The 24,890-nt window shown below is 37.0% G+C and overlaps 1 protein-coding gene and 1 pseudogene across 4 annotated transcripts in view; one reads left to right on the top strand and one right to left on the bottom strand.

The window, feature by feature from the left end:
* The window catches only part of SNTG1 (syntrophin gamma 1), a 617,538-nt gene that overhangs the window by 212,151 nt on the left and 380,497 nt on the right, over positions 1-24,890 (bottom strand). For all 4 annotated transcript variants that reach the window (XM_066264652.1, XM_066264655.1, XM_066264653.1 and 1 more), the window contains 2 exons: positions 13,260-13,342; positions 4,763-4,893 (listed from right to left, as the gene is read on the bottom strand). In XM_066264652.1, the coding sequence (XP_066120749.1) occupies positions 4,763-4,893; positions 13,260-13,342 (214 nt within the window). The remainder of the gene's footprint in view (positions 1-4,762; positions 4,894-13,259; positions 13,343-24,890) is intronic.
* LOC136328582 (protein farnesyltransferase/geranylgeranyltransferase type-1 subunit alpha pseudogene) lies at positions 15,991-16,973 on the top strand (annotated as a pseudogene).

The following is a 24,890-nucleotide window of genomic DNA, read 5'->3' as shown; positions in this document are numbered from 1 at the left end:
TCTCTTCCTCTCCCGCAGCCAAGGCTCCATTGGAGCAAAGATGGCCCGGGCGCTGGGGATGGCTCTGTGGCCTCTGCCTCAGGCGCTAGAGTGGCTCTGGTCGCAACATGGCGACGCCCAGGATGGGCAGAGCATCGCCCCCTGGTGGGCAGAGCGTCGCTCCATGGTGGGCGTGCCGGGTGGATCCCGGTTGGGCGCATGCGGGAGTCTGTCTGACTGTCTCTCCCCGTTTCCAGCTTCAGAAAAATGAAAAAAAAAAAAAAAAAAAAAAAAAAAGTAGATATTCTCCCAAATATGTCAGTAATTATGTTAAAAGTGACTAGAATAAATAATGCTATTACATGACTAAGATTATTACTTTGGATTAAAACTAACCAACCAACCAACCAAACAAAAAACAAACATAGAAGAGACATATTATATATTAATATTTAGAAGAGCTGTAACATAAATAAAAAATATATACAATATAAATATTAACCAACAGATAGCTGATGTAATTATCTTATTGATAAAGGAGACTTCAAAACAAAAACATTTTCGGAGATACAAAACATTTTATAAAAGGTTCATTAAGAAGTTTTAAAATCTCAAATCTGCTAGTATCCAAATGTAAAATTAATTATATATAGCATAATTGACAAAACTAAAACTAAAAATACATAAAGCCACTATCAATGAAATACTTGAATAAACCTCTCTTAAGATCTAATACATTAAACAGACAAAAACATCATCAATGATAGAGGATCAGAAACCTTAATGAATAAATGTGACCTCTTGAAATACATAGAATTCTGCACTAAAAAAATAACAATACACATTATCTGCAAATACATGTGAAACATTTATCAAAATTATTTATATATTGTAAAATCAAGCCTTAATAAATATTAAAGGATTGAAATCATTGAGCATAAAATTATACTAAAAAGCAATAACAAAAAAAGATAATTAAGAAATTGTAAAGTAACTTAAAATTTACATTACATTTTTAAGTATTCCATAGGTGAAATAAGTACTTGTAAAAAATTTAGAAAATATTTGTAAGTAAATTTTTTAAAAAACATGAATACTTGTGAACTTTCAATTCTTGCCAAGAAAAAGTATCCCCATTTCTTCCCGGTGTTACCTAACAACTAAAGAATCTTGTACAGACCCCAACAGCAAGAATAAGTGGTCTCCAAAAGGTAAAATGATAAAGCTAATTTCCTCAGAACTTGAAAATGATGAGGGGGTAAGTCCCCTGGGTTTTCTTATTGCCTCTTATATGCCTTAGATGCGTGCTCCAAAAGCTTCTAACACAGAATCACCAATAGCAAGACAAAACAATGCTCGGGAAAGTCTATTTTCTCTGGTTAAAAGACTGGGAAATAAGTACTCTAAAATAATAAGATCTTTTTGATATTCTGTCCTAATCCAGGCAAACATCACTAGAGACACTTTCTCGTTTCCCCCAAGGTTTCAGCATAGGTGAAAAGAAATCTGGTCTTCTACCCATTCTCTGATTCCCCATCTGGGGGTGTTCAGAGGGCCAAGCAGAGAGCTGATCTTCCACCCCCCACTTGAAAGAAACCAGCAGCATCCAATACAATACCAGGATAGTGTCAGTGGTTTGTAGTGGGAAACTGAACTTCCACGCTCGCCCTGCAGCAATTAGACTGAGAAAAGTAGTATGAAATGTAGGCAGTCAGTTCTCTGCCTCCCTTCCCATGCTGACTACCATGACCCAGCAGGGAGACGAGCCTCCACTCTCATCTGTCATCACCAGGATGAAAGCAAATGATGGGTGGAGAGGCTGATTTCTTTCAGCATTTCCTCCATTCTTTTCCTCTCAGCACAGTTCTGTGGTGAGCTGAACTTCTCTTTTTCCATCATCCAGTAGAAATAAAATAATGAGCATCAGTCTTCAATGTTCACTCTCCCAGTGGCAGGAGTGAAAAAGGAGGAATGGAACTGACACTCTGGTCAAAGATAATGAGGTGATCAAGTTGATGCCTGACTTCTATTAGAATATTGTCAGCAGGGTTAAGGGGCATGCTGGATTTACACCTCAACCATATGCAAGTAGAGAGTGTCTGTAGGTATTATACTTTTGTAGGGATGGTATCAGCATATATACCCATCCAGTGCTCACACCACACCTCAACAAATGGATGGTCTGCTTTAAAAAAGAAGATTAAATAATATCCACAGTCTCATAAATTTAATAACCAAAAGAAGTCCAGATAATTTTTTTCTAATCAGTGGTTTTAACAAAGTCAGGAAAATAACAATATGAATGAGAATAAAAACAATCAAAGAACACCAATACAGAGACAAATGAGATATTTAAATTATTTGACAAGTATTTATATTTTAAAGCAGCCATAATAAAAATGTTTCAACAAGTAATTGCAAGTTCTCCTGAAATTAATGAAAAAATAAAAATTTCAGGAAAAATAATACAGATTATAAAGTGTATGAATGGACAATAACAGAACAGAAAATATAACAACAACAAATGAAAGCATACTGAATACATTCAATAACAGAGTAAATATGATAGAGGATAAAATCAGTGAACTTTAATATAGATCAATGAAATTTATTCAGTTTGTACAACAAAAAAAAAAGAAAATAAAAAAAGAAAGAAAAATGAAAGAAAAAATGAGAAGAAAAAGGAAGGAATGAAAGAAAGAAAGAAAGAGAGAGAGAAAGAAAATAAAGAAAGATAAAAAGAAAGAAAAAAGAAAAAAGAAAGAATGAAAGAAAAGAAAAGAAAAAAAAAGAAAAGAAAAAAAAAAGAGAAAAAGGAAGGAAGAAAGGAAGCAAAGATTCCCAAGAGCTGTGGAACAATAATTAAGGAGTTAACATTTGTATCAACAAAGTAACAGGAGAAGAAGAAGTAGGACTGAAAAAGTATTTAAAAAATGATGACCAAATATTTCTATAATTTGGTGAAAGTCATAAATGTATAGATTTAAGTAGGTAAGGCCCAGATAAAATAAATTCAAAGAAACCCATAGCAAGACACACCATATTTGAGCTTCTGAAAACTAATGAAGAAGAAGGAAAAAATAACCTGAATGCATCATACAGCCAGCAAACAATAGCATAGTACTTATAGGGTAATACCAATTTGAATGACAATAGAGTCCAAAAGACAGTGACATGGTATTTTAAAGTACTGAAAGAAAAGAATTGTCAGCTACAAATTTTATAGCCATGGAAACTCTTGTTAGAAATGAAGGTGAAATAAGATATTCTCAGACAAATAAAAACTAAAGTAATTTGATACTAACAAATTCACCTTTAAGGAATGGATAAACAAAAATTAAACAGAAAGAAAATGTTAAGTGAAGGCCTGGAATTTCAGAAGGAAAAAAAAAATGTTTGAGTAGGTAAACATTGGGTTAAGTACAGGGTGGGTCAAAAATAGGTTTATAGTTGTTCATATGTTAAATAATACAATAATTAATAAATGATAGTACAAGAGTAAATGCATATAATTACAATGTAAACCTACTTTTGCCTCAACCTGTAAAATAGAGTATCCCTTTATTCCATGAGTTCTTAAAATTCTTTTGATAACTAGCACACACAAAAAAGTCATTTGATATTAGTGCTTGGTGTATATATAGGAAATTAAGAAAATTAAACTTACAAATTGAGGAGAATAAATGGACTTAAATAGAATTAATATTTCTATACTTTATTCAAAGTGGTAAATTGTAAATATCAGTAGTGTCAGAAGATATGTATGCATACTGTAGAAATTAGAACAATTCAGAAAAATATAAAAAATGTTATATTCAAAAACACTATAAATAAATCATGATGTAATCCTAAAACTTGTGGGTACAATAAAGTGAACTTTGATGAAAGTCTACTTCTGAATATATATTTTAGGGAAAAAGTCTGAAAAATTAATAATCAAATGAGGTTTGGGCAAAACTATGGCCTGTGGACTAGCCTGTCATCTATTCTTATAAAGTTTTATTGAAAGAGAACCATGTTCATTTATTTAAAGGCAGTGTATGGAAATTTTTATTATAAAAGGACATAGTTGAATTGTTGTGACAGAGACATTAGTGTCCTCAAAGACTGAAGTATTTACTATACCATTTTTTACAGAAAAATTTCTGAACCCCTAGAACTTACATTTCAAGAAGCTGTAAGAATAAAAATTCAAGCCAAACAACTGAAGGAATGGAAACATTCAAGAAAGAAGCAGAATCTCATGATTTACTATTATTACCCATAACAAAAAACTTCAACAAAGTCTCAAATTAGTCCTTTGAAAAACAATAAATTAAGAAAATTTATAACTTCTTAGCAAAACTGGCTAAGATAAAAGAGAAAAAACAAATTTCAAGAATGAAAAAGAAGACATCATTAGTGTTCGTATACTTAATTCACAAGATAATAATATGAGAATATTATAAACTACATAAAAATAACTTTTTCTTATTGAATAGAATATACAATTTCTTTTAGAAAAAGAATCATTAAAAACACAAAAAGGAATACAAAATTCAATAAAACTATTTCTATTAAAGATACTGAATCAATTATAAAATTAGTATTAAAGTCAGAGTTTTATGTAATATTTTTTAAACCAAATTCATGAATATTCTACTTCTTTTCTAGTTTTTTTTTGTACTATTGGAAATATACTGAATGTAAAAATTGTAAGGCATACGATGTTAAATAAGAGTTTGACAAAAGGCCTCTTTTTCAATGAACAGTAAATCAGAAGAACTTAGTAACATAAACTCACCGACTCAAATCTGTCCCAGGCACATATTGAGAGAAACGAGAATGAAGTAGAGGGATCAGTCTATGGTCACACCATCGTTTTTCCCATCTCAAGCCTGGAGATGTTGGCCACGAAGAACATGATAATGTGTCCTGAAAAGAATACCAACATTCAGTATTTTTTTACTTCCTGTGTTTTCAAGTTCTATGTCACAAGTTATTTTTATTTGGGGGATATATTTCCTTCTAAATAATAAAAAGATATTTATAGGCTACCACAAGAAGTAATCCATGTTCATTGACAATAAAATTGTATTTGTTAACTTCTTTATTATTGAAATTCTGTAAGAAAATTAAGAAGTGCTGCATTTCAGATTAAGAATGGCAGAAAAACATGAAAAAAAAATCAAGCGGAGACAGAAGAAAAAAATAAATGTGTGACAGAACTAAAATCATCCACAAATGGGAAAGATGAGACAAACTGTAATTGCAATGAATACATAAGTGTACTTAATTCAACTAGCCAGCATCTTGTAAGAACAAAACACTTATAAGTATTTGTGATTTATTAGTTACTTGCAAATATTTCTGAGTATACTGAATTTTCTTATAAAACAACTTTTAAAAACATCTCAAAGAAATATTTGTCCATTGTTTTAACTTCATGTTTATAGAATGTTTGTATTTTCTTGTATTGTTTTAATGTCATATTAAATCAAATATTGCTGATTTAAAAATATATGTACTTTATGTTTTATTATAAGTTTGAATTTTTTTATTATGTATAGAAGAGACATATTTGAATAAAATTTGAACATTTTGATTGATGTTGATTTATGCTTCTATCAATATATGAGCTTCAGTGTTAAAATTTTTTCATGGTAGTAGATCATGGAATTATATTTGTATTTAAGTTGGCATGAGTTGTAAATGTCCAATGCTTAATTTACTCAGGAACTATTGGTACTGATTTCTGTATTCTCTAACTTCTGAATGATGATGTCAGAAAGAGGTTCTATTTTAGTCATATTAAAATTCTTAGTTTATTAACTTTTTCTTTCAGATATTAATTTATTTTAAATTGTTTAAGGAATAAAAAAGATATATCATTAAAGTTTGAATGCTCCTTGGCATTATTATGTTGTCACTAATTGTGTAAATATAAGCCTCCTGCTCACAAAAATTAGAGGATCAGGGAATGTACTGACACTCCAGTACTTTGACCTGCTCCGTTTCCGACCTGGGCCGGTTCACCCCTCCTTAGGCAACCTGGTGGTCCCCCGCTCCCGGGAGGTCACCATATTGATGCCGAACTTAGTGCGGACACCCCATCGGCATAGCGCACTACAGCCCAGAACTCCTGGGCTCAAGCGATCCTCCCGCCTCAGCCTCCCGAGTAGCTGGGACTACAGGCGCGCGCCACCACGCCCGGCTACACTCCAGTACTTTCAGCCTTTGTATAGTGCATTTTCACCAATGAAATAAAAGTTGTTTTTGCATCTCATTTGCATAACTGAACAACTTTCTTTGACTTGTTGTACGTTTCTCTGATGTTCTTGTTTAATAAAAAAATCAAATGCTTCTTTTTTATATTGCTTCATATTCATTTTGAAATATCCCCTAATTTTTGTGAGCAGTAAAAATCCTTAGAACAGTAGAACACCTGGAAGGGTGAACTGGCTAAGACCACTCATGAGATTCCCCTGCTGGTAATTACTGAAGACTTTAGTGTAAGATACCTATCTTCTGAAAGAAGACAGTTGCTTTTAATGCTTATCTGGTTATTGCAAAAGTAGAAACATAGGTTTCATATTAATCTTATTCTTGACCTTCATGTCAGATGTTGTAGATGGCCAGCATGGGGCTATTTGGGTGACAGTACAACAGGATGATGAGAACTTGGGCTCCAAATCAGAATCAGACCAACAGGTTTCAAAGTTTCAATTTCCCAATGGATTAGTACTTTAACCTAGAGGTAAGTTATGTAAACTCTTTTTGCCTTATTGTGCCAATTTCCTAAGATAAGCCTATCACAATACTCTTTTTACTAAAAAGAAACCTAAAGCTTTTTAAGATTTATTAGAGTATTGTTTTTCCACCTTTCTTGCAGAGGCACTTGAAGAAATAGTAATCATTTGTGACACACTAGAATAAACAGATTAGGTTTCTGTGCTCAGGCTAGAACTAACCATAGATATTATGAGTGTCTCAGGTCCCACCACGCTGCCTTATAATTAAGTCTACATCAGTGCAAACTCTCTTGCAGGATTGTAGTACAATGCTGAGATGGCCCACTCCTGAGTGGTTCTACAGTCTAAAATTTATCCAAGTCATCCAGCCAGCAAATGACAGTGTTAAGACACAGACCGACATCTTTCTGTTTTGAGGTCCAATACATCTATCAAAGCACAAAATTTAATATTTATAACCAGAAATAAAGTCATAAAAATAATTCAGATTTGCATCTTGATTATTTTACAATATTGCTATGCAAGTTTAGGAGAATTATTTAAACATGGTTCCTCATTTTCCTTGCTAAGCAAAATTAGTTCCCTTTACTTTATATGTTTATAAACAAATGGGGTAGAGAATGTAAAAGAACATAAAAGACATAGGCAATAAAATATTAAAGACAATGATAATCACCAATAGATGAGTATGATGCTCCACAAATTATATTTTATAGACTTTACAGATTGGTATACATGGAAATACATGTGACTTTAATGTAGCATCTCAACTTGATCCCTTTAGGTACCAAAGTTGTAAAATGTCACTTTTTTAATGTTTCCTCCATATTAAAAGTATAAATAAACCTTAGGTTGACCTGTGGTGGCACAGTAGTCAAAACATCGGCCTTGAACACTGAAGTTGCCAGTTCAAAACCCTGGGATTGCTCAGTCAAGGCACATATGGGAGTTGATGCTTCTTGCACCACCCCTGCCCTTCTATGTCGCTCTCTCTCTGTCTCTACCCCTCTGCCTCTAAAAATAAATAAATAAATAAACATTTAAAAAAATATATAAATAAGCCCTAATTCAGCTATTGAACTAATCAAGGTTAATATATTTTATTTTATAGATCTACTATTTAGTAGAATACCTAATATTTTATGAAGATTGTCTTTAAGTTATGAAAATGTAATATCAATTTGTTTTCTATTCTTTCTCTTAAAGTTATTTTTAATTGTATATAAGATGACCTAAAAACACAAATATTTTTTTATGATTTTAAGGCTTATAACTACTTTTCAAGAGATTTATTCTTCAGTGCCAAGAATATTGCTTCCTGTTATTAATAAGATAAATGGAGAAGTAGCATTTATATAATCTTTATTTTATTACACACTTTTTCCAAAACTTACACTATAAGGTATATTGTCATAAAATGATCTCAAGATCATTCATCTCACCAAAATAGAATTGCATAGATAGAAAAATGCTGATTCAGATTTTGTTAAAGATTTGCATAGAAAATATTCCTTAAATATACAATTGCAAAACAGTGTTTCCAAAAATCTGGTTAAATGATTATACAAATATAAGTCTCCTGGTAAACATAAAGGTAATTGCTTTTCTCCACCTTACCTGGCAAACCAATTGATTCTATACACTAAAATTAATAACTTTGATTCCAAGATGGTGATGGAGTAAGCAGATGTTCCATCTGCCACCTCCCAGGACCAAATTGGATTACAACTTAATTTAAGAACAATCATCTTGAAAAACCAACTTTGGACTAAGTAAAGAGGAATCTATAACCAAAGATCACAGAAAAAGCCACAACCAGATGGGTAGGAAAGGCAGAGACTCAGAATGGGCTGCCCTGCTTCCAGGAGTAGGCATGGCTGAGGGTCCAGAGATACTCTTACTGTGAGGAGGTTCATCCTGAGAGGTGTGGGTCTTGAACCCCAGGCCAGCACCCTAGGCTAGAGTCCCAGAGGCAAGAAAAAGCACACACACAGTATTTTGATGATGAAAGAGCCAAGGTTTCTGTCTGTGAGAAAGAGACAGGAGTTCCCAGAGATGCAGGGTCCATCTTAAAGGGCCAGTGAAGAAAACCTAGTTCACAGCCACTTACCCAGGGCTCTGGTGAAGAAAGCTGAGAGGATGAGAGATGCATGAGGAGAATATGAAGTTGGTGGCCTAGGGAGAGACACTGCAGGGGATGGCATCCAGAACCCCTGTGCTGAGTCATTCTCCAATACTGCAGTCACCATCTTTCTTGGGTGGAGCAGTCCCCTCTTTGTGGGATCAGCCTGGAGAAAAGCAACTGCCCCACCCTTGGAAATCTATACTACCCTACCCTACAAAGTCTGGTCTGTTCTGAGAAGTCAGCAAGGAAGCAGGGAGCATGTCATTGACTCAGTTTTTTGTTACTGAGCATGAAGCTTCCCACGTCCCTCACCCCACATGATCCCAAGTCTATGGCTGGTGTTTCTGCCTCATGGAAGACTCAGAAGAAACTGTCTGGATTGTGGACAGACCACACTTGGGGTTGCAGAGGAAAGACCCAATGAACTCCTGGGGCCACACCCTAATGAAGGTTGTAAAAAATGTCTGGACATACTGAAACCTGGGGCTGAGGAGTAGGAGCCACACATATCACCTCCTAATCTCTGAATTGCCACAGGAACTAGTTTTTTCAGTGGCCAATCCTAACAAGCAGCCAGCAAAGACTGCAGGAAACAGAGCTCAGGGAATTTAGGCTTTCTGCGGACATTACCCCAGAACGAGTGGGGATAAAGTCAGTCTAGGTGTGCAGGTTGGTATTTTCATGTACACCTGGTCCCAGCCAGAAACTCTGAATTGCTTGTAGCTCCAAGAAGGTTGCTGAGGGACAGTCACAGTCAGTGTCTCCCTTTGGTCTGCACAGGTTCCCTCCAAAGAGGCCCAGGGCTGGCACATCCAGTGGCCAGCTGCAGAGAGCATAGGTTTAGGACCTAAAGTCCTTGCTGGCAGTGTGTCCTAAAGGAGGGCTCATCACAACAAGCCCAGTTGAAGTAAGGTCCGTTTTTTGTGATCAGTTCCAGAACAGTGGGTTGTGAGTATTGAATAGAGTAGAGCTTCATAGTCAGCCAGCCCAGGTCCTGGATATCTTGCCTTGATGGGCTAGGTTCCACAAAGGGAAGGGTGAGAGGCTTGGATTACAGATATTTAAAGTGTAGGTCCCCGTGAGCCTATTGTGTGGTCCAGGTGAGGGGTTTAGCAACTTTCTGGGTGGGGGCATAGTGAGCCCCAGGGGAGAACTATCTCAGTTTTCCTCCCTGAGACCAAGGGCTCATCAGCTGGAAGAACTTCTGTAGAGGGGACTGTAGGCCTTATTTGATCTAAGCCTATGACTCACTTTGCTGGGGAGAAATAGAATTGAAGCATCCAGCAGTATCTGAGGAATTTAGCTTTAGAGTAGGGTCCACTTTCCCAATAATGAGATACTGACCAAGAGACACCCTGAACTAGGGAGTCCCCCTAACATTGTATTTCCAACCTCAGTTGCCTTAACCCATCTAGCTTGCATGCAACCTGTAGTATGTTTTATTTGTATTAATTTTTTTGGTCTAAAATCATGATTAGTAGTATCCTTACACTTAAAGACCTTTGACAGTGTCAAAGTAATGTTCAATCACAGTGCTAAAAGTGGAAATAAAATGTGCCTCTTGAAAACAAAAAGACAGTCTTGACCACGCGGTGGCACACTAGATAAAGCATAGACTGAAATGCAGAAGATTCAGGTTGAAAACCCTGAGGTCATTGGCTTGTGTGCAGTCTCACCAACTTGAGCACAGGGTCACTGGCTTGAGCATGGGATCAGAGACAAGACCCCATAGTCACTGGCTTAAGCCCAAGGTCGCTAGCTTGAGCAATGGGTCAATTGCTCTGCTGGAGCCCTCGATCAAGGCACATATGAGAAAACAATCGATGAACAACTAAGGTGCCACAACAAAGAATTGATGCTTCTCATCTCTCTTTTCCTATTTGTCTGTCTCTATCTGTCCTTCTCTCTCTCTCTGTCTCTGTTAAAAAAAAAAAGGAGAAGAAAGAAAATAGAACTCCAATAAGAAAAATTTCTGATAACTTTAAAAAAATTTTATATGGCTAAATTTATTTGGAACAATTATGTTATAGAATTACCAGATTATTTTCTTGATTTAATTATATCTTTCTTAAAGAGAACACATAGCAAGCAAGCACACAGAGGCACCATTCATAAAATTCCACAGACCTTTTTTTATGTCAATGGAATGAGTAAGAAACAAATTGGAATGATTCTTACCTATAGTCCTTTCACTCTGACTTCTCAACTTTTCATTATTATATAGGAGTTTAAGGGTACATGGACAAGAGTTAGAGGTAAGAATATTCCCAAACAATTTTCTCCTACACTCATGTAAACTAACTCTTCTTTCTTATTTTACCAGCAGAGCTGAGATAGAGATTCTTTTGAATTTTGTGAAGGGAAAGTTCTCAGGAGAAACTCTCAGGACTAAGGGAAGAATGGAATTGAGGCAGGAAGTAACTTGGTCACAGATGAGGGTTCCTGTAAAAGAGACTCAATGTCACCTGCCAAGATCATGCCTTTACACCTCTATCACAAAATCCCTGGTTCCAGCCATACTAGAGCAGGGAGCACTGAGCCCTGATTACCAGACACTGATTCTTTACAAGGAAGGTCAGCTATGAATTAGGTGAAGTCAGCATTCACAACCACTGGTGGTACTCATACCACCCCAGTAAGGGGACTGGATGAATATCAAAAGATTTAGAGCATCTAGAGCAGGGGTCCCCAAACTATGGCCCGCAGGCCACATGCGGCCCCCTGAGGCCATTTATCCAGCCCCCCCACCACACTTCCAGAAGGGGCACCTCTTTCATTGGTGGTCAGTCGCTCACCTACAGTACTACTTCCGGTGACGCGGGATGCATGCAGGGCTCCAGAAGCGCGTTATATCACTTATTATGGCTAGCAGTGACAAATATGGAACCGGACATTGACCATCTCATTAGCCAAAAGCAGGTCCATAGTTCTCATTGAAATACTGGTCAGTTTGTTGATTTAAATTTACTTGTTCTTTATTTTAAATATTGTATTTGTTCCCGCTTTGTTTTTTTACTTTAAAATAAGATATGTGCAGTGTGCATAGGAATTTGTTCATAGTTTTTTTTATAGTCTGCCCTCCAACAGTCTGAGGAACAGTGAACTGGCCCCTGTGTAAAAAGTTTGGGGACCCCTGATCTAGAGTGTAAGGGAAGAGGTCAGCAAAGCAGTTGGTAAAGATTTTATTGGAAATTGTAAGTATGGAGAATTGAGAAGGAAGCTGATGAGAGCACAGAGTATATAAACTTATTTTTCTATTAGTCAATGTTTAAGTCACTCAGGTCTTGCCATCTTCTGAATATTAGCATTTTAATATTACCTATTATGTAACAATTATTTCTCTGGCAAGAAAAATAAAAAGCTAGCTTAAATATGGTTAGGTTATACTTGTAGAAGTAACACTTGATCTTACCAAAGATCCTTCAGGAAAAACATACATACATACATATACACATACATACATACATACATATATACATACATAGACTTGGGGACTTAAGGCATTCAACTAAAGAACAATACTTGTGCAGTTAGGTATAATGAGGGCTATTCATGCCCTGATGATGTTCAAAAAAAGTACTCTGAAGTTAAATGCTACAATTAGGTCAATAATTTCAAATAGAAGATAAACCATACAAGTCAGAAGAAGATACTATATGTCCTATATATCACAATATTTAGGGGAAAAAATAGAGGCCTTTTAAAGTTAGCTCTACTAGGCTTCATTTTCTGAGCACACAGATAATTGTTAGTCTTATATATAATCAGAAAGAATTGTTTTGTATTTAGAATGATTCAATGTTTTAAAGGGTGAAATATATAGTTTCAAAAATATTTATAAAATTCAAATAAAACTTGTTTATTCCAAAATACAAGTGGGAAATGTAAATATATAACATTTTATTAAATATATATAAAAATACACATACTAATTTTATCAAATTTATTAAATTATTATTAAATTTATTAAATATTTAGTTTTACATTTATTACATTTTAATATAATGTGTAATAATTCCTTGGTATACATGAAGAGAACTAAGAAATTCTAAAAATATTACAAATGAAATAGCTACTTTTAGCAAAATAATTTTAGTAGAAAGATGATAAAAATCATGCAAATCATTTAAAGCATAAAATTATAAAAACATGAAATGTTATAAAATGATTAAGATGTTATATATGACCTCTTGAAGTTAAAAAAATCTTTATAGTTTATCAACCTCAGAGGAGAAAAGTGACATTAAAACATAACTGACCTTATTTTTTCCTTCCTGGCTTGTCATAATACTTAAATTTTGAAGCAACCAAGGATTTCAAACCAGATTCAATAGCAGGTTTTACAAACTATAAATATACATATTTGGGGGGGCTTTTATATGTTTTTATGCTTATTAATATGAATCATGCTTCGGTCATCTTACTGTATTGTTGGGATGATAGTTGAGATGTAAGCCACTGTCACAAAGAGGAGAGGAGGTGCCACTACTCTGGTCACTTGGTGCACCTACAGAAAACAAAAACACAACATCCCATTAAGCGGAATGCCAGAGTGTTCTAGACTAATGCATTCTACATTATTATACTTTATTATGCTCAATTATATCAAGTAAGTCAGATATTAAATAGATTTTTATTTCACTTATATCAAAGCCAGAGTTTTGCAAGTAAGATAGCTGTCTAAAGTTATTGGGGCACTAAAAGATGGTTTCAGCAAAAGTAAGGACTGTAAACAACCTTATAAAAGTAATATTTTATTTTATTATCCAAAATGGACTATACTTATGAACCATACTTATAATAGTTAATAATACAAGGTATTGTTTGTTTCAAAGTTCTACATAATGTCATGTTTCAACCTACTGGCAAACCCTATTTTTAGATACTATAATTTTCCATGATGAAAAAAAAAAAGATTTTTTGTGCTCTGCCTTTACAAAGACTTTTGGTAAATACTACAATTGGAAGTATCGTTATTGATACGATCTATTTTTCAAAACTGCAACTAAAACTTAAATCTAATAATATCTATTATTTATTTATTCAACTTTAAATTTTTTTATTTATTTATTGAATTTAGAGAGAGCAGAGAGAGAGAAAGGTGGTGGTGGAGGAGCAGGAAGCATCAAAACATACAAAAGCTGCTTCTTGTATGTGCCTTGGCTGGGCAAGCCCAGGTTTTCAAACAGGTGACCTCAGCATTCCAGGCTGACTGTGCGACCTCTTGTCAAGCAGTATCTATTTTTTAAAGATGAGTTTTGGGTATCAAATTTCTGGTTTTCCAAGATTTCACTATTTGGTAATATTTAACATTAAGGCTAGAATAAATTTCTTGCCCTGGCCGGTTGGCTCAGCGGTAGAGCATCGGCCTAGCGTGCGGAGGACCCGGGTTCGATTCCCGGCCAGGGCACACAGGAGAAGCGCCCATTTGCTTCTCCACCCCTCCGCTGCGCTCTCCTCTCTGTCTCTCTCTTCCCCTCCCGCAGCCAAGGCTCCATTGGAGCAGAGATGGCCCGGGCGCTGGGCATGGCTCTGTGGCCTCTGCCTCAGGCGCTAGAGTGGCTCTGGTCGCAATATGGCGACGCCCAGGATGGGCAGAGCATCGCCCCCTGGGGGGCAGAGCACCGCCCCTGGTGGGCGTGCCGGGTGGATCCCGGTTGGGCGCATGCGGGAGTCTGTCTGACTGTCTCTCCCTGTTTCCAGCTTCAGAAAAATGAAAAAAAAAAAAAGACTAGAATAAATTTCTTGACTTCTGTTTTAAGTTTTTCTAAAGACATTTTTTTGGACTTGTTAATGTTGATAAATATTAGCTATTAATGTAATTTACTCTTAATTTTCCTTTGAAATATTAAATTTAAACTTCACAATAACAGGTAATACTCCTAATATATTCACTGATGTGTTAAAAAATAATGGTTTTGTTCTCCACTTTTATTATTATAAAATTCTAAAGTTTTCTTGGTGCTAAGAGGAGACTCATACACTTTTTTGCTATACTAGCCTAAATATAGTTTCTCCACTCTTTAAATCATAAAAAAATTTATACTTTGGCCCTGGCCGGTTGGCTCAGTGGTAGAGCGTCGGCCTGGCGTGCAGATCCCAGGTTCGATTCCTGGCCAGGGCACACAGGAGAAGTGCCCATCTGCTTCTCCACCCCTCCCCCTCTCCTTCCTCTCTGTCTCTCTCTTCCCCTCCCGCAGCGAGGCTCCATTGGAGCAAAGATGGCCCGGGTGCTGGGGATGGCTCCTTGGCCTCTCTGCCCCAGGCACTACAGTGGTCGCTCCCGGAGGGGCAGAGCATCATCGGCCCCTTGGTGGGCGTGCCGGGTGGATCCCGGTCGGGCGCATGCAGGAGTCTGTCTGACTGTCTCTCCTCATTTCCAGCTTCAGAAAAATACAAAAAAAAAAAAAAAAAAAGTGTGTGTGTGTGTGTGTGTGTGTGTGTGTGTGTGTGTATATATATATATATATACTTTATTTTAGCTACTTTTCCTGTTCATGTTTATTTGCATCACTCTTTTGTGACAATATTTTTTAATTGATTTTTTTAGATAGTAGATAGAAGGAGGAGAAGCAAGAAGCATCAGATTGCAGTAGTTGCTTGCCATATGTGCCTTAACTAGGCAAGTCCAGGGTTTCAAACAACAACTTCAGTATTCCAGGTCCTGGATTTATCCACTGTGCCATCACAAGTCAAGTGAGGCAATATTTTTCATATACACATATAATACTTAAATTTTTATATCCATTTTGAATTGAATAATATGAAATCATAACATATCAAATTCCATGAATGGACAAGTTAGTTTTATCGAATAAAAGTATTAGGGAAAAAATCTTACCAAAACTTAAAAAAGAAGAAACTTAATAATATATATATTAACAAATTAAAACTAATAATGTTAATAATTAAAAAAAACATAATACATGATCATGTGGTATTTATTTATCTTTTCCTGGTAAGCTTTATTTGGCATTCAAAATCAATTTTTAAATGGTCTCAAGGATGTAAAAAGAAAGAAATTGAGACTGGGCGGATCCTCCACTGCCAACCCCTCTACTCCACTGAGTGAGCGGAGAAAGCGACCAAGGGGCAGTAAGTCTGATCATCAAGAACAGCTACCAGCAGCAGCAAGAAGTGACAGCAGTCCAAGCAATGACGTTCTTTGTGCAGGACAGGTTCCACAGACTTTACTCGCCCAACACCTATATCCGGTTTAGGGACAGAGCATAATGGGTTTATACAGATCCAGCGCGGCAGCACGATGGCCCTAATCCAGTAGGCCAGATCATTTATAGTAAAGAATTTAGAGCTGTTTATTATTATTTCTGGGCTGTTCTGCTACATGATTTAAAAAAAAGTGAACGAGATTTTAAACTAGCCAAAGATGCTACTGAGTTATATGCAGCCAATTATACAATAAAACATTTTCAGAGAGTTTTCTAAAAGTCACTTGGAAAAGATCTACATGAGGAATTGAACTATAACACTGCAATAATTGAAGAACAACCCCAAAATATCAAGTTTGGCATCATAGGCAATAGTAGGATGACTAAGCAATCCATTTCAGGAGCTGGAGTTTATTGCTAATATGCTTAAGAAGGATGCAAAGGAATATTATGCCTGGGAACATGAACCATGGTTTATTCAGGATTTTAAATTTTGGGATAATGAGCTGCAGTATGTAGGTCAACTTCTTAAAGAGGACATGAGAAATAAATTTGGTAAAGATACTTCATGATTTCTAATGTCACTGGTTCCGAGTATTATGCTATAATGGAGAGAGAATTCCAGTACATTCTGGAAATAATCACACTAGTACCACATAATGAAATTGCATGGATCCATTAGAAAGAGATTTTGCAGGATTATGGTCTTTCCAAATATCTCAATCTGTTAAATCAATTACTTGATTTATATTCAAGTCATAGCTTCCTCCTACCTAACAGCCTTTCTTGTGGATATATATGAAGATAGGTTAGAAAACCAATGTGACAACAAGGAGACATTCTTAATAAAGCATTAGAGTTATGTGAATTCTTAGCTAAAGAACACTATAAGAAATATTGGATATTTGAAGATCCCTTCAAAGCAACTACAGCACAAAAAGTGACCCACCACCAAATGTACAGCAATAACAACATCTAGAAGAACTTAATGGAATGCTTTTATTATTTTTTTAAAGAAAGTCTAATGCAGAAGTTAAAACTAGAATAATTATTCCTTTTGCCTATGGTATAAAATATGCATTGCACAGATATTGCTTTTTAACAAAAACTAAGTGTGATATTCCTTGGATACTGCTGCTATTCACACTAGCTCTAAGTAGTTTATTTTAAGGCAAAATAATTGAGGAGGAGGTAGGGGAAAAAGAAACAGAAGTTCCTAAAAAAGAAATCTGTAGTCTTTGCAATATTTATTCTAATCCTTTAGTATCAACTCCTTTCTAAATGGTATATAAATCAAGATTTGTAGCATCAATGATTACAGGTAAGTTGTATGTAATGGATATGAGATAACTTGAATTTCTGTTCAGGAAATACAAAATGTAATTGTTTTATTAGAGCTGCTATGTCAGAGTATCTTGCTATCACTGTAATCAACTAATGCCAAAATAGTGGTTTTGTTATAAAATTATACATATATCCTAAAATAAAATTAAGACAATTTGACATAAACTTGCATTTAAAAAAGATAAAGAAAAAAAGAATCTCAGTAACCAAAGAATAGAAGGGCATTTCCTCAATCCAATAAAGGGCGTCTGTGAATACTTATAACTAATATCATACTTAATGGTAAAAAAACTGAAAACATTCCCTATAATATATTGAGCAAAAGAATGATGTTTGCTCTCAATAACATATTTAACATTTTATTGGAGGTCATAGCTATTGCAATAGAGAAGAAAAAACATACAGTTTGCAAGAAATAGCATAACATTATTTACAAATGACAATTTTATTTGTAAAAAAATTTAAAATGTACAAAAAGCCATACTAAAATTAATAAGAAAATTAAGGCCCTGGATGGTTAGCTCAGCAGTAGAGCATCAGCCTAGCGTGGTGATATCCTGGATTCGATTCCTGGACAGGACACACAGGAGAAGTAACTATTTGTTTCTCCACCCTTACCCCTCTCTCTTCTCTCTTTCTCTCTTCCCCTCCTGAAGCTATGGTTCAAATGGTTTGAGCAAGTTGGGCCCAGGTGCTGAAGATGGCTCCATGGTCTGCCTCAGGCACTGAAATAGCTTGGTTGCTGAGCTACAGAGCAGCGGCCACAGATGGGCAGAGCATCACCCTGTAGGGGGCTTGCTCAGTGGATCCTGGTTGGGGCACATGCAGGAGTCTGTCTCTCTGCCTTCCTGCCTCCCTTCCTTTCACTTAATAAAAAAATAAATAAGCCTGACCTGTGGTGGCGCAGTGGATAAAGTGTCGACCTGGAAATGCTGAGGTCGCCGGTTCAAAACCCTGGGCTTGCCTGGTCAAGGCACATATGGGAGTTGATGCTTCCTGCTCCTCTCCCCTTCTCTCTCTATCTCTCTCCTCTCTCTCTCCTTTCTAAAAATGAATAAATAAAATTAAAAAATAAAATTAAAAAAAAATAAATAAATAAAATAAAAAATGAAAATTAAGCTACATTACAGAATATATCAATATATAAAAATATATTTCTATGTGTCAGAAACAGATGATTAAAAATAAAATATTCAAAATATCACTTACAATAAATAAAAAGCATAAAGAACATAAAAATAAATTTGATGAAAGAATTCCTCACAGAAAACACTAAACTATTGCTGAAAAAATTAAAATTTAAATATAATGGAAAGGTCTGTTATGATCGTAGATTGAAAGATTTGAAGTTGTTAGGAGGTTAATTCTTCAAATTTTCCATATATTCAACATAGTCTCATTCGAAATCATAATAGGTTTTATTTTAGTAGAAATTGACAAGCTATTTCTAAAATGTATGCAGTAATTTAGAATAATCAAATGATCTTGAAAAATTGCACGCTTGAAGAATTTAGCTTAAGTGACTTTAGCAGACATTACAGATGTACCGGAGACATATTGTGGTTTCAGTTCCAGATCACTGCACTAAAGCAGTGCATATGAAGTTATGTTTACACTACTATACTCCATTAAGTATGCAATAGCATTCTGTTTTTGTTTTTTTTTTTTAATGTAGGCACCTTAATTAAGAGAACAATTTAATGCTAAAAAATGTTAACCATCATCCAAGCTTTTAGTATGTTGGGATCTTTTTGCTGGTGGAGGGTGTTTTCTTGATATTGATATCTGGTAACTTATCAGGGAGGATGTTTGCTGAAGTTTGAGGTTTCTGTGGCAAATTCTTAAAATAAGGTAATAGTAAGGTTGTTTGCATTGATTGATTCTTCCTTTCATGAAAGATTGATTGGTAGTATGCAATGTATTTAATATCATTTTTTACCTGCAGTAAAACTTCTTTCAAAATTGGAGTCAATCTCTGTGAGATATTTTAGGGAAATAAATTATATGACCATGGGGAATTTAGGTAAAGCAATAATTCAAAAGGTTGAGGTGATGCATACTTATTTCTTCTCTAATATATATTTGCTAACTGCCCTGTGAGTATAGAAGGCATTTTATTAAAATTTAGTATAATCTTTACATATAGGGTTACCTTGTTTACATTGGGATACTCAAATATAACTGTAATTTGAATTCCAAATCAATTAAGATCATGAAGGTGCATTTCAACAGATGTTAAGAAATTAATTCAGAAGCTTTCTTTTGGGTGTATAAATTCTTTTAATAAAGTTTGAATTTACAACTAGGTAAAAAATAAATTTAAAGTCAATCTTCCTAAACCCCACCACTGTTTTACAAACTAAGTTTATGTGGTATTCTAAATACTTTATTGTCTTTTCAACAATCTTCATATCTTCACAAAAGTACATTCTATCTCAAGAAATGACTTTCTTTGATCATCCATAAAAAGCACTTTCTCATCCATAAAAGTTTTATCATGAAATTGTAGAAATTCAGTCACATCTTCAGGCTCCACTTCTTTTATTTCTTTTATGAGAATGACCTTGATTAATAAAATTATATGGGTTTCAGGTGAACAATTTTATAATACTTCATCTGAATATTATACTGTGTGTTCACCACTCCAAGTCAAGCTCCTACCATCACTGCTTATCCCCCCATTTACCTACTTCTGCTCATCCTATACCTTTCCCTCTTGTAATCTGTTGTTTCTATGAGTTTTTCCCTTTTTTTAATCCCTTCACCCTTTTCACCAAGCCTACCAAGTCCCATCCCCTCTGACAGCTGTCAGTCTGTTCTCTGTATTGAGTCTTTATCTACTTTTTATTAGTTTATTGTGTTCATTAGAGTCCATATATAAGTGAAATCACATGGTATTTGTCTTTTTTTCCCCCTGGCTTATTTCACTTAGTATAATACTATCCAGGTCCTTTCAGGATGTTGTATAAGGTAAGATTTCCTTTTTGATCCACTCATTTACTGATGGACACTTGGGCTGTTTCTAAATCTTGGCTGTTGTAAACAATGCTATAATCAACATAGGGGTTCATATACTGTTTCAAATTAGTGTTTCAAGATTCTTAGGATATATTACCAGAAGTGGGATTGCTGGATCAAAAGGTAGTTTCATTTTTAATTTTTTGAGGTAATTCCATACTGCTTTCCACAGTGGTGGCACAAATCTGCATTTCCATTAAGAGTTCACAAGTTTTCCCTTTTCTTCACATCCTCACCAACACTTGTGTGTTGATTTATTGATGATAGCCATTCTAATAGGTGTGAGGCAATAGCTTGTTGTGGTTTAAATTTTTATTTCTTTGATGATTAGTGACATTAAACATCTTTTCCATAAGGCTATTGGCCATCTATTCATCCTCTTTGGAGAATTGTCTATCCAGGTTCTTTGTCTATTTGTTACTTGAACTGTTTAGTTTTTGGTGTTGAGTTATATAAGTTTCTTATAAATTTTAGATTTATAGTCCTGATCAGATATATCATAAATATGATGTTGATGGTCTCTTTTGTTGTGCAAAAACTTTTAGTTTGATGTACTTCAATTAATGTATTTTTTCTTTTGTTTTTCTTGCCTGATGTTATACGTTAAAAATATATTGCTATAAAAGATGTCTGAGCTTGGAGATCAAAGATGGTGGCAAAATAGGTGGATGATACACCCACCCCCTCCCAAGACCAAACTGGAGATACAACTACATTTAAGAATAGTCATCCTGAAAAATCAACTCAAGACTAAATGAAGAAAAATCTGTAACCAACGATTCATAGAAGAAGCCACATTTAGAGTGGTTGGAAGGAGATGTGGAAGGGATAGATAGCCCTGCTCCCACAAGCTATGAGTGAGGTGCTGGAAAAATATCTCAGCTGTGTGAGGATTTCCCCCTAACATGGGAGGGACCTAAACCCACAGCCGGATGCCCCAGCTTAGAGCACCAGAGATGGAATGAGGCATCCACATAACATTTGGCTGTAAAAAGGTACAAAGTTTTTATTTGCCAGAAAGAATACAGGAGTCTGTAAAGAGTCAGATATCCCCTTAAAAGGTCAACACAAATCTTTTTCTAACCACTTACCCTGGTTTCTGTTGTAGAGAGGGCTGAGCTGACTAGTGTCCCATGAAGAGAGTTTGAGATTTGTGGCTCTAGGGAGAAATACAGGGGGACAGCTACCAAAGTTACTGTGCTGAGTCATTTTCCTATACCACAGCTGTCATCATTCCTAGGCGGGGTACCCTCTTTCATGCAGTAATTTGCCCCACCCAGCAAACATTAGGCCCTGTGGTGGAGTCAGCAGCCTTGGCGTGGAGGAGAAGTCTGACCAGGCTTAGGGAGTAACAGTGATTCAGTTGTCTGGTTTTGAAACAGGAGCCATTCCCTTTGCTTTCAAGTGCATCTGACTGGCATTTTTCCCTCATGGGGGATTCAATAGAACTACCCTGCTGGCTGTTGGCAGACCACTACTTTGGACATCAAAGCCCCATCTGCCTGACTTTTAGTGATCCTGTCCTGCTGAGGTGCGGGCAAAGTTTGGAACAGACTGAGACACATGTCTGGGTTGGGGCTTACATACCACCTGCCCTGAAGCCTAACTGGCATTTCCTATCAAGGGAGATCCAAAAGCCTCATCCTCCCGAATCCATGATGGGAAAATAGCTGTGTTAGGCTTGCTCACTTGCACTTTACATAATTAGTGTGTGAGCATATGGCAGAACCACGTGTGTACATCTTGTGTAAAGCTATGGGTGCTTTCCTTTGGTGCTGATTGTTCACCTGCTACTGCAAGGGGCCATTTGATGAATCACTTGCCCCCTACTGTAAGGGACCATTTTGCTGTTTGTTTGCCTGCTGCTGTGAGAAGAGGTATTCCCCCGCCTGTTTGTTTCCCCATTGTTGTAAGAATATAATAAATGGGAGTGGCCCACCACTCTCCAGCTCTGTAGTTCACTACAGTCTTCCCAAATTCAGCGTGAATCTTCCTGGCCTTGACCACCAGCATTACATCTTGTATAGTGGGCAAGATTTGGATCAGACTCGTATGGAGCCACAAACACCCTTGAAGGGTTGACTAGAGGAGTGGCCATTGTTTTCCAGCATATGGTTCCCTGTGGCCATCCTGTTGGGGGTCATGGGCTGGGTGTTTGTTACAGCCCTGCAAGAAGAAACTGAAAGCTCTTTACAAGAGACTGCATGAGAACAAAAGCTCCAGAAAAAGCTGCAGACTGAACACTAACAATGGCATGAGCTGGAATGGTTGCTTGAGAAGAAATGAAAGGTTTAAGAGATCCAGTTTTCCCTAGAAGCTGAATGCTGGCAATGGCAGTTATTAAAGAAACAACTTTAGGATCAAGAGCTCAAGTTTCAGCTTCAGGCCGAGAGCTGGTAGTTGCAAAAATCAAAGTGATCACTGAAGGAGTGTCACTGGCAGAGCAACTCTGAGTCAGTGGTAGCAGGCATTTCAAACTCCTCCTCCTCTGAGAAAGAAGAAGTTTGGGATGAAACTGCCTTTGGCAACCTCAGAACACAACTGGTGGTCACCCAGAAAGTGAAAATTCAGCAGCCAAAAGTGCCTCAGGGGCAGGCACAACCCCTTCCAAAAAGTAGTTGAGGGCTCTGTGGTCTGGCCCTATACCCAGATAGAGTTGTTAAAGTTAAGGTTGAGATTCAGGCAGAAACTCATTGAGTCCCTGGCAGCTTGGTTACTGTGACTGTGGGACATATGGGTGGATGGCATCATGTTCTCTGGAACAAAGATGGAGAGATTAGCCACCATTACCTCACATTCCTCCTTGAGGCAATATGTTTAGAACTGCCATGAGAACCCAGGAAACTTTTCACTATTAGAATAGATGATGGCTGCCATTTACAGTCTGGCAGAATACTGAAAACTTGCCAGGGGCAGTAAATCTGGCACAGTCAGATTCTGAGCTGCAGCAGATTATCTGGTAACTAGGCATGAGAAATGCTGCTTTCAAACTGAGGTCTCATGGGCCAGATGAGGAAGTATTTACAGCAAGAATGAGGGGCCTTATTCTCTTAGTACCCTATCAACCCTTTTTGGATTACTAGTGGCTATCTTAAGCCCCTATGTGGGGCAGCCCATCAATACAGTTACACAGATTGTGGCAGACTTAAAGGAGGTGGAGGTAGCACAGAACCATAAGGATGTGCAGGCTGCTGCCCATGCTGCCCCCGTTCCCAACAACTAACAAGAGAAAGGGGCCTGTAAATGTTAACGAACCTAGATGTGGGTAGATTTGATTACTGCCAGGGCAGATAAAAAGAAATTAGATGGCAGGTCTAATAGAGTCCTCTTAGTGCGTTGGTGGCAGCTTAAGCTGGAAAAGAGGTTCCAGCCACTAAAAAAGTGGGGGATGCCAGTGTCTAGGGCCACTGTCAAAAAAATGGTTGGAGCTCAGGTTAAACAGTTGCAGAATTATTTGTTGAAGAGAGTTGAGGGAGAGAAGGATCCTTAAAATGCATTGTTCCAGTTTGAAAGGTGGGGTGGGAGGAGCCTGAGGGACCCATCTAACAGGGACAAGCAGAAGGTCAGAGGCCACATGTGGAATTAGCAATTCTCCAGTCTCCTTCTAATGTGTTGGCTTTAGCTGGCCCAGGTTGCTTTTGCAACAGCTAAAAGAACTGTCAAGTCAGCACAGGCCTTGAATGTGTTTGACCCTGCCAGGCCCTGTGAGCTTGACCTCTGAGAGGTCTGGATGGGGCTTGTGACAACAAACAAAGCACTTATGGAAAGACACTGAAGTTTGTTATCAAGGAGCTATATGGGTAGTTTCCAGTAATGAACCTTCACTTTTGGTGATTTGCACAGACAGCTTGGCTATGTATCATGGGCTGACTATTCAGCAGTATAATGAACTGTTGGAGCTGGGACTGTGAAAAGAGGGGGGTACCAGCTCCCTTGCTGGAAGTATATGCCACTTGTAGACAGAACTACAGGACACCCTTACTGGGGGAGGGGTGTCCACAGCACCTACAAAGGCCCTGCTGCACTGAAAAGTTGCTCCTATCCAGTTGCAGAGACACACCAAGAACACTATTTTTTTATTTTTTATTTTTCTGAAGTGAGAAGCAGGGAGGTAGAGAGACAGACTTCCACATGCACCCGACTGGGATGCACCCGGCATGCCCACTAGGGAGTGATGCTATGCCTGTCTGGGATGTTGCTCTGTTGCAACCAGAGCCATTCAAGTGCCTGAGATGGAGGCCATGGAGCCATCCTCAGTGCCCAAGCCAACTTTGCTCCAGTGGAGCCTTGGCTGCGGGAGGGGAAGAGAGAGATAGAGAAAAAAGAGAGAGGGAAGGGTGGAGAAGCAGATGGGCGCTTCTTCTGTGTGCCTTGGCTGGGAATCAAAACCACCGGGACTGCCACATGCCAGGCTGACACTCTACCACTGAGCCAACCGGCCAGGGCCAAGGACACTTTCTTTAATGAACATGGCCTTAGAATATACATGCTCCTTACTTACAATGGATGACTTTATTGGTACCA

Source organism: Saccopteryx bilineata, chromosome 3, assembly GCF_036850765.1.
Source record: "Saccopteryx bilineata isolate mSacBil1 chromosome 3, mSacBil1_pri_phased_curated, whole genome shotgun sequence".
NCBI lineage: Eukaryota > Metazoa > Chordata > Mammalia > Chiroptera > Emballonuridae > Saccopteryx > Saccopteryx bilineata.
This window is presented reverse-complemented; position numbering and strand designations above follow the sequence as displayed.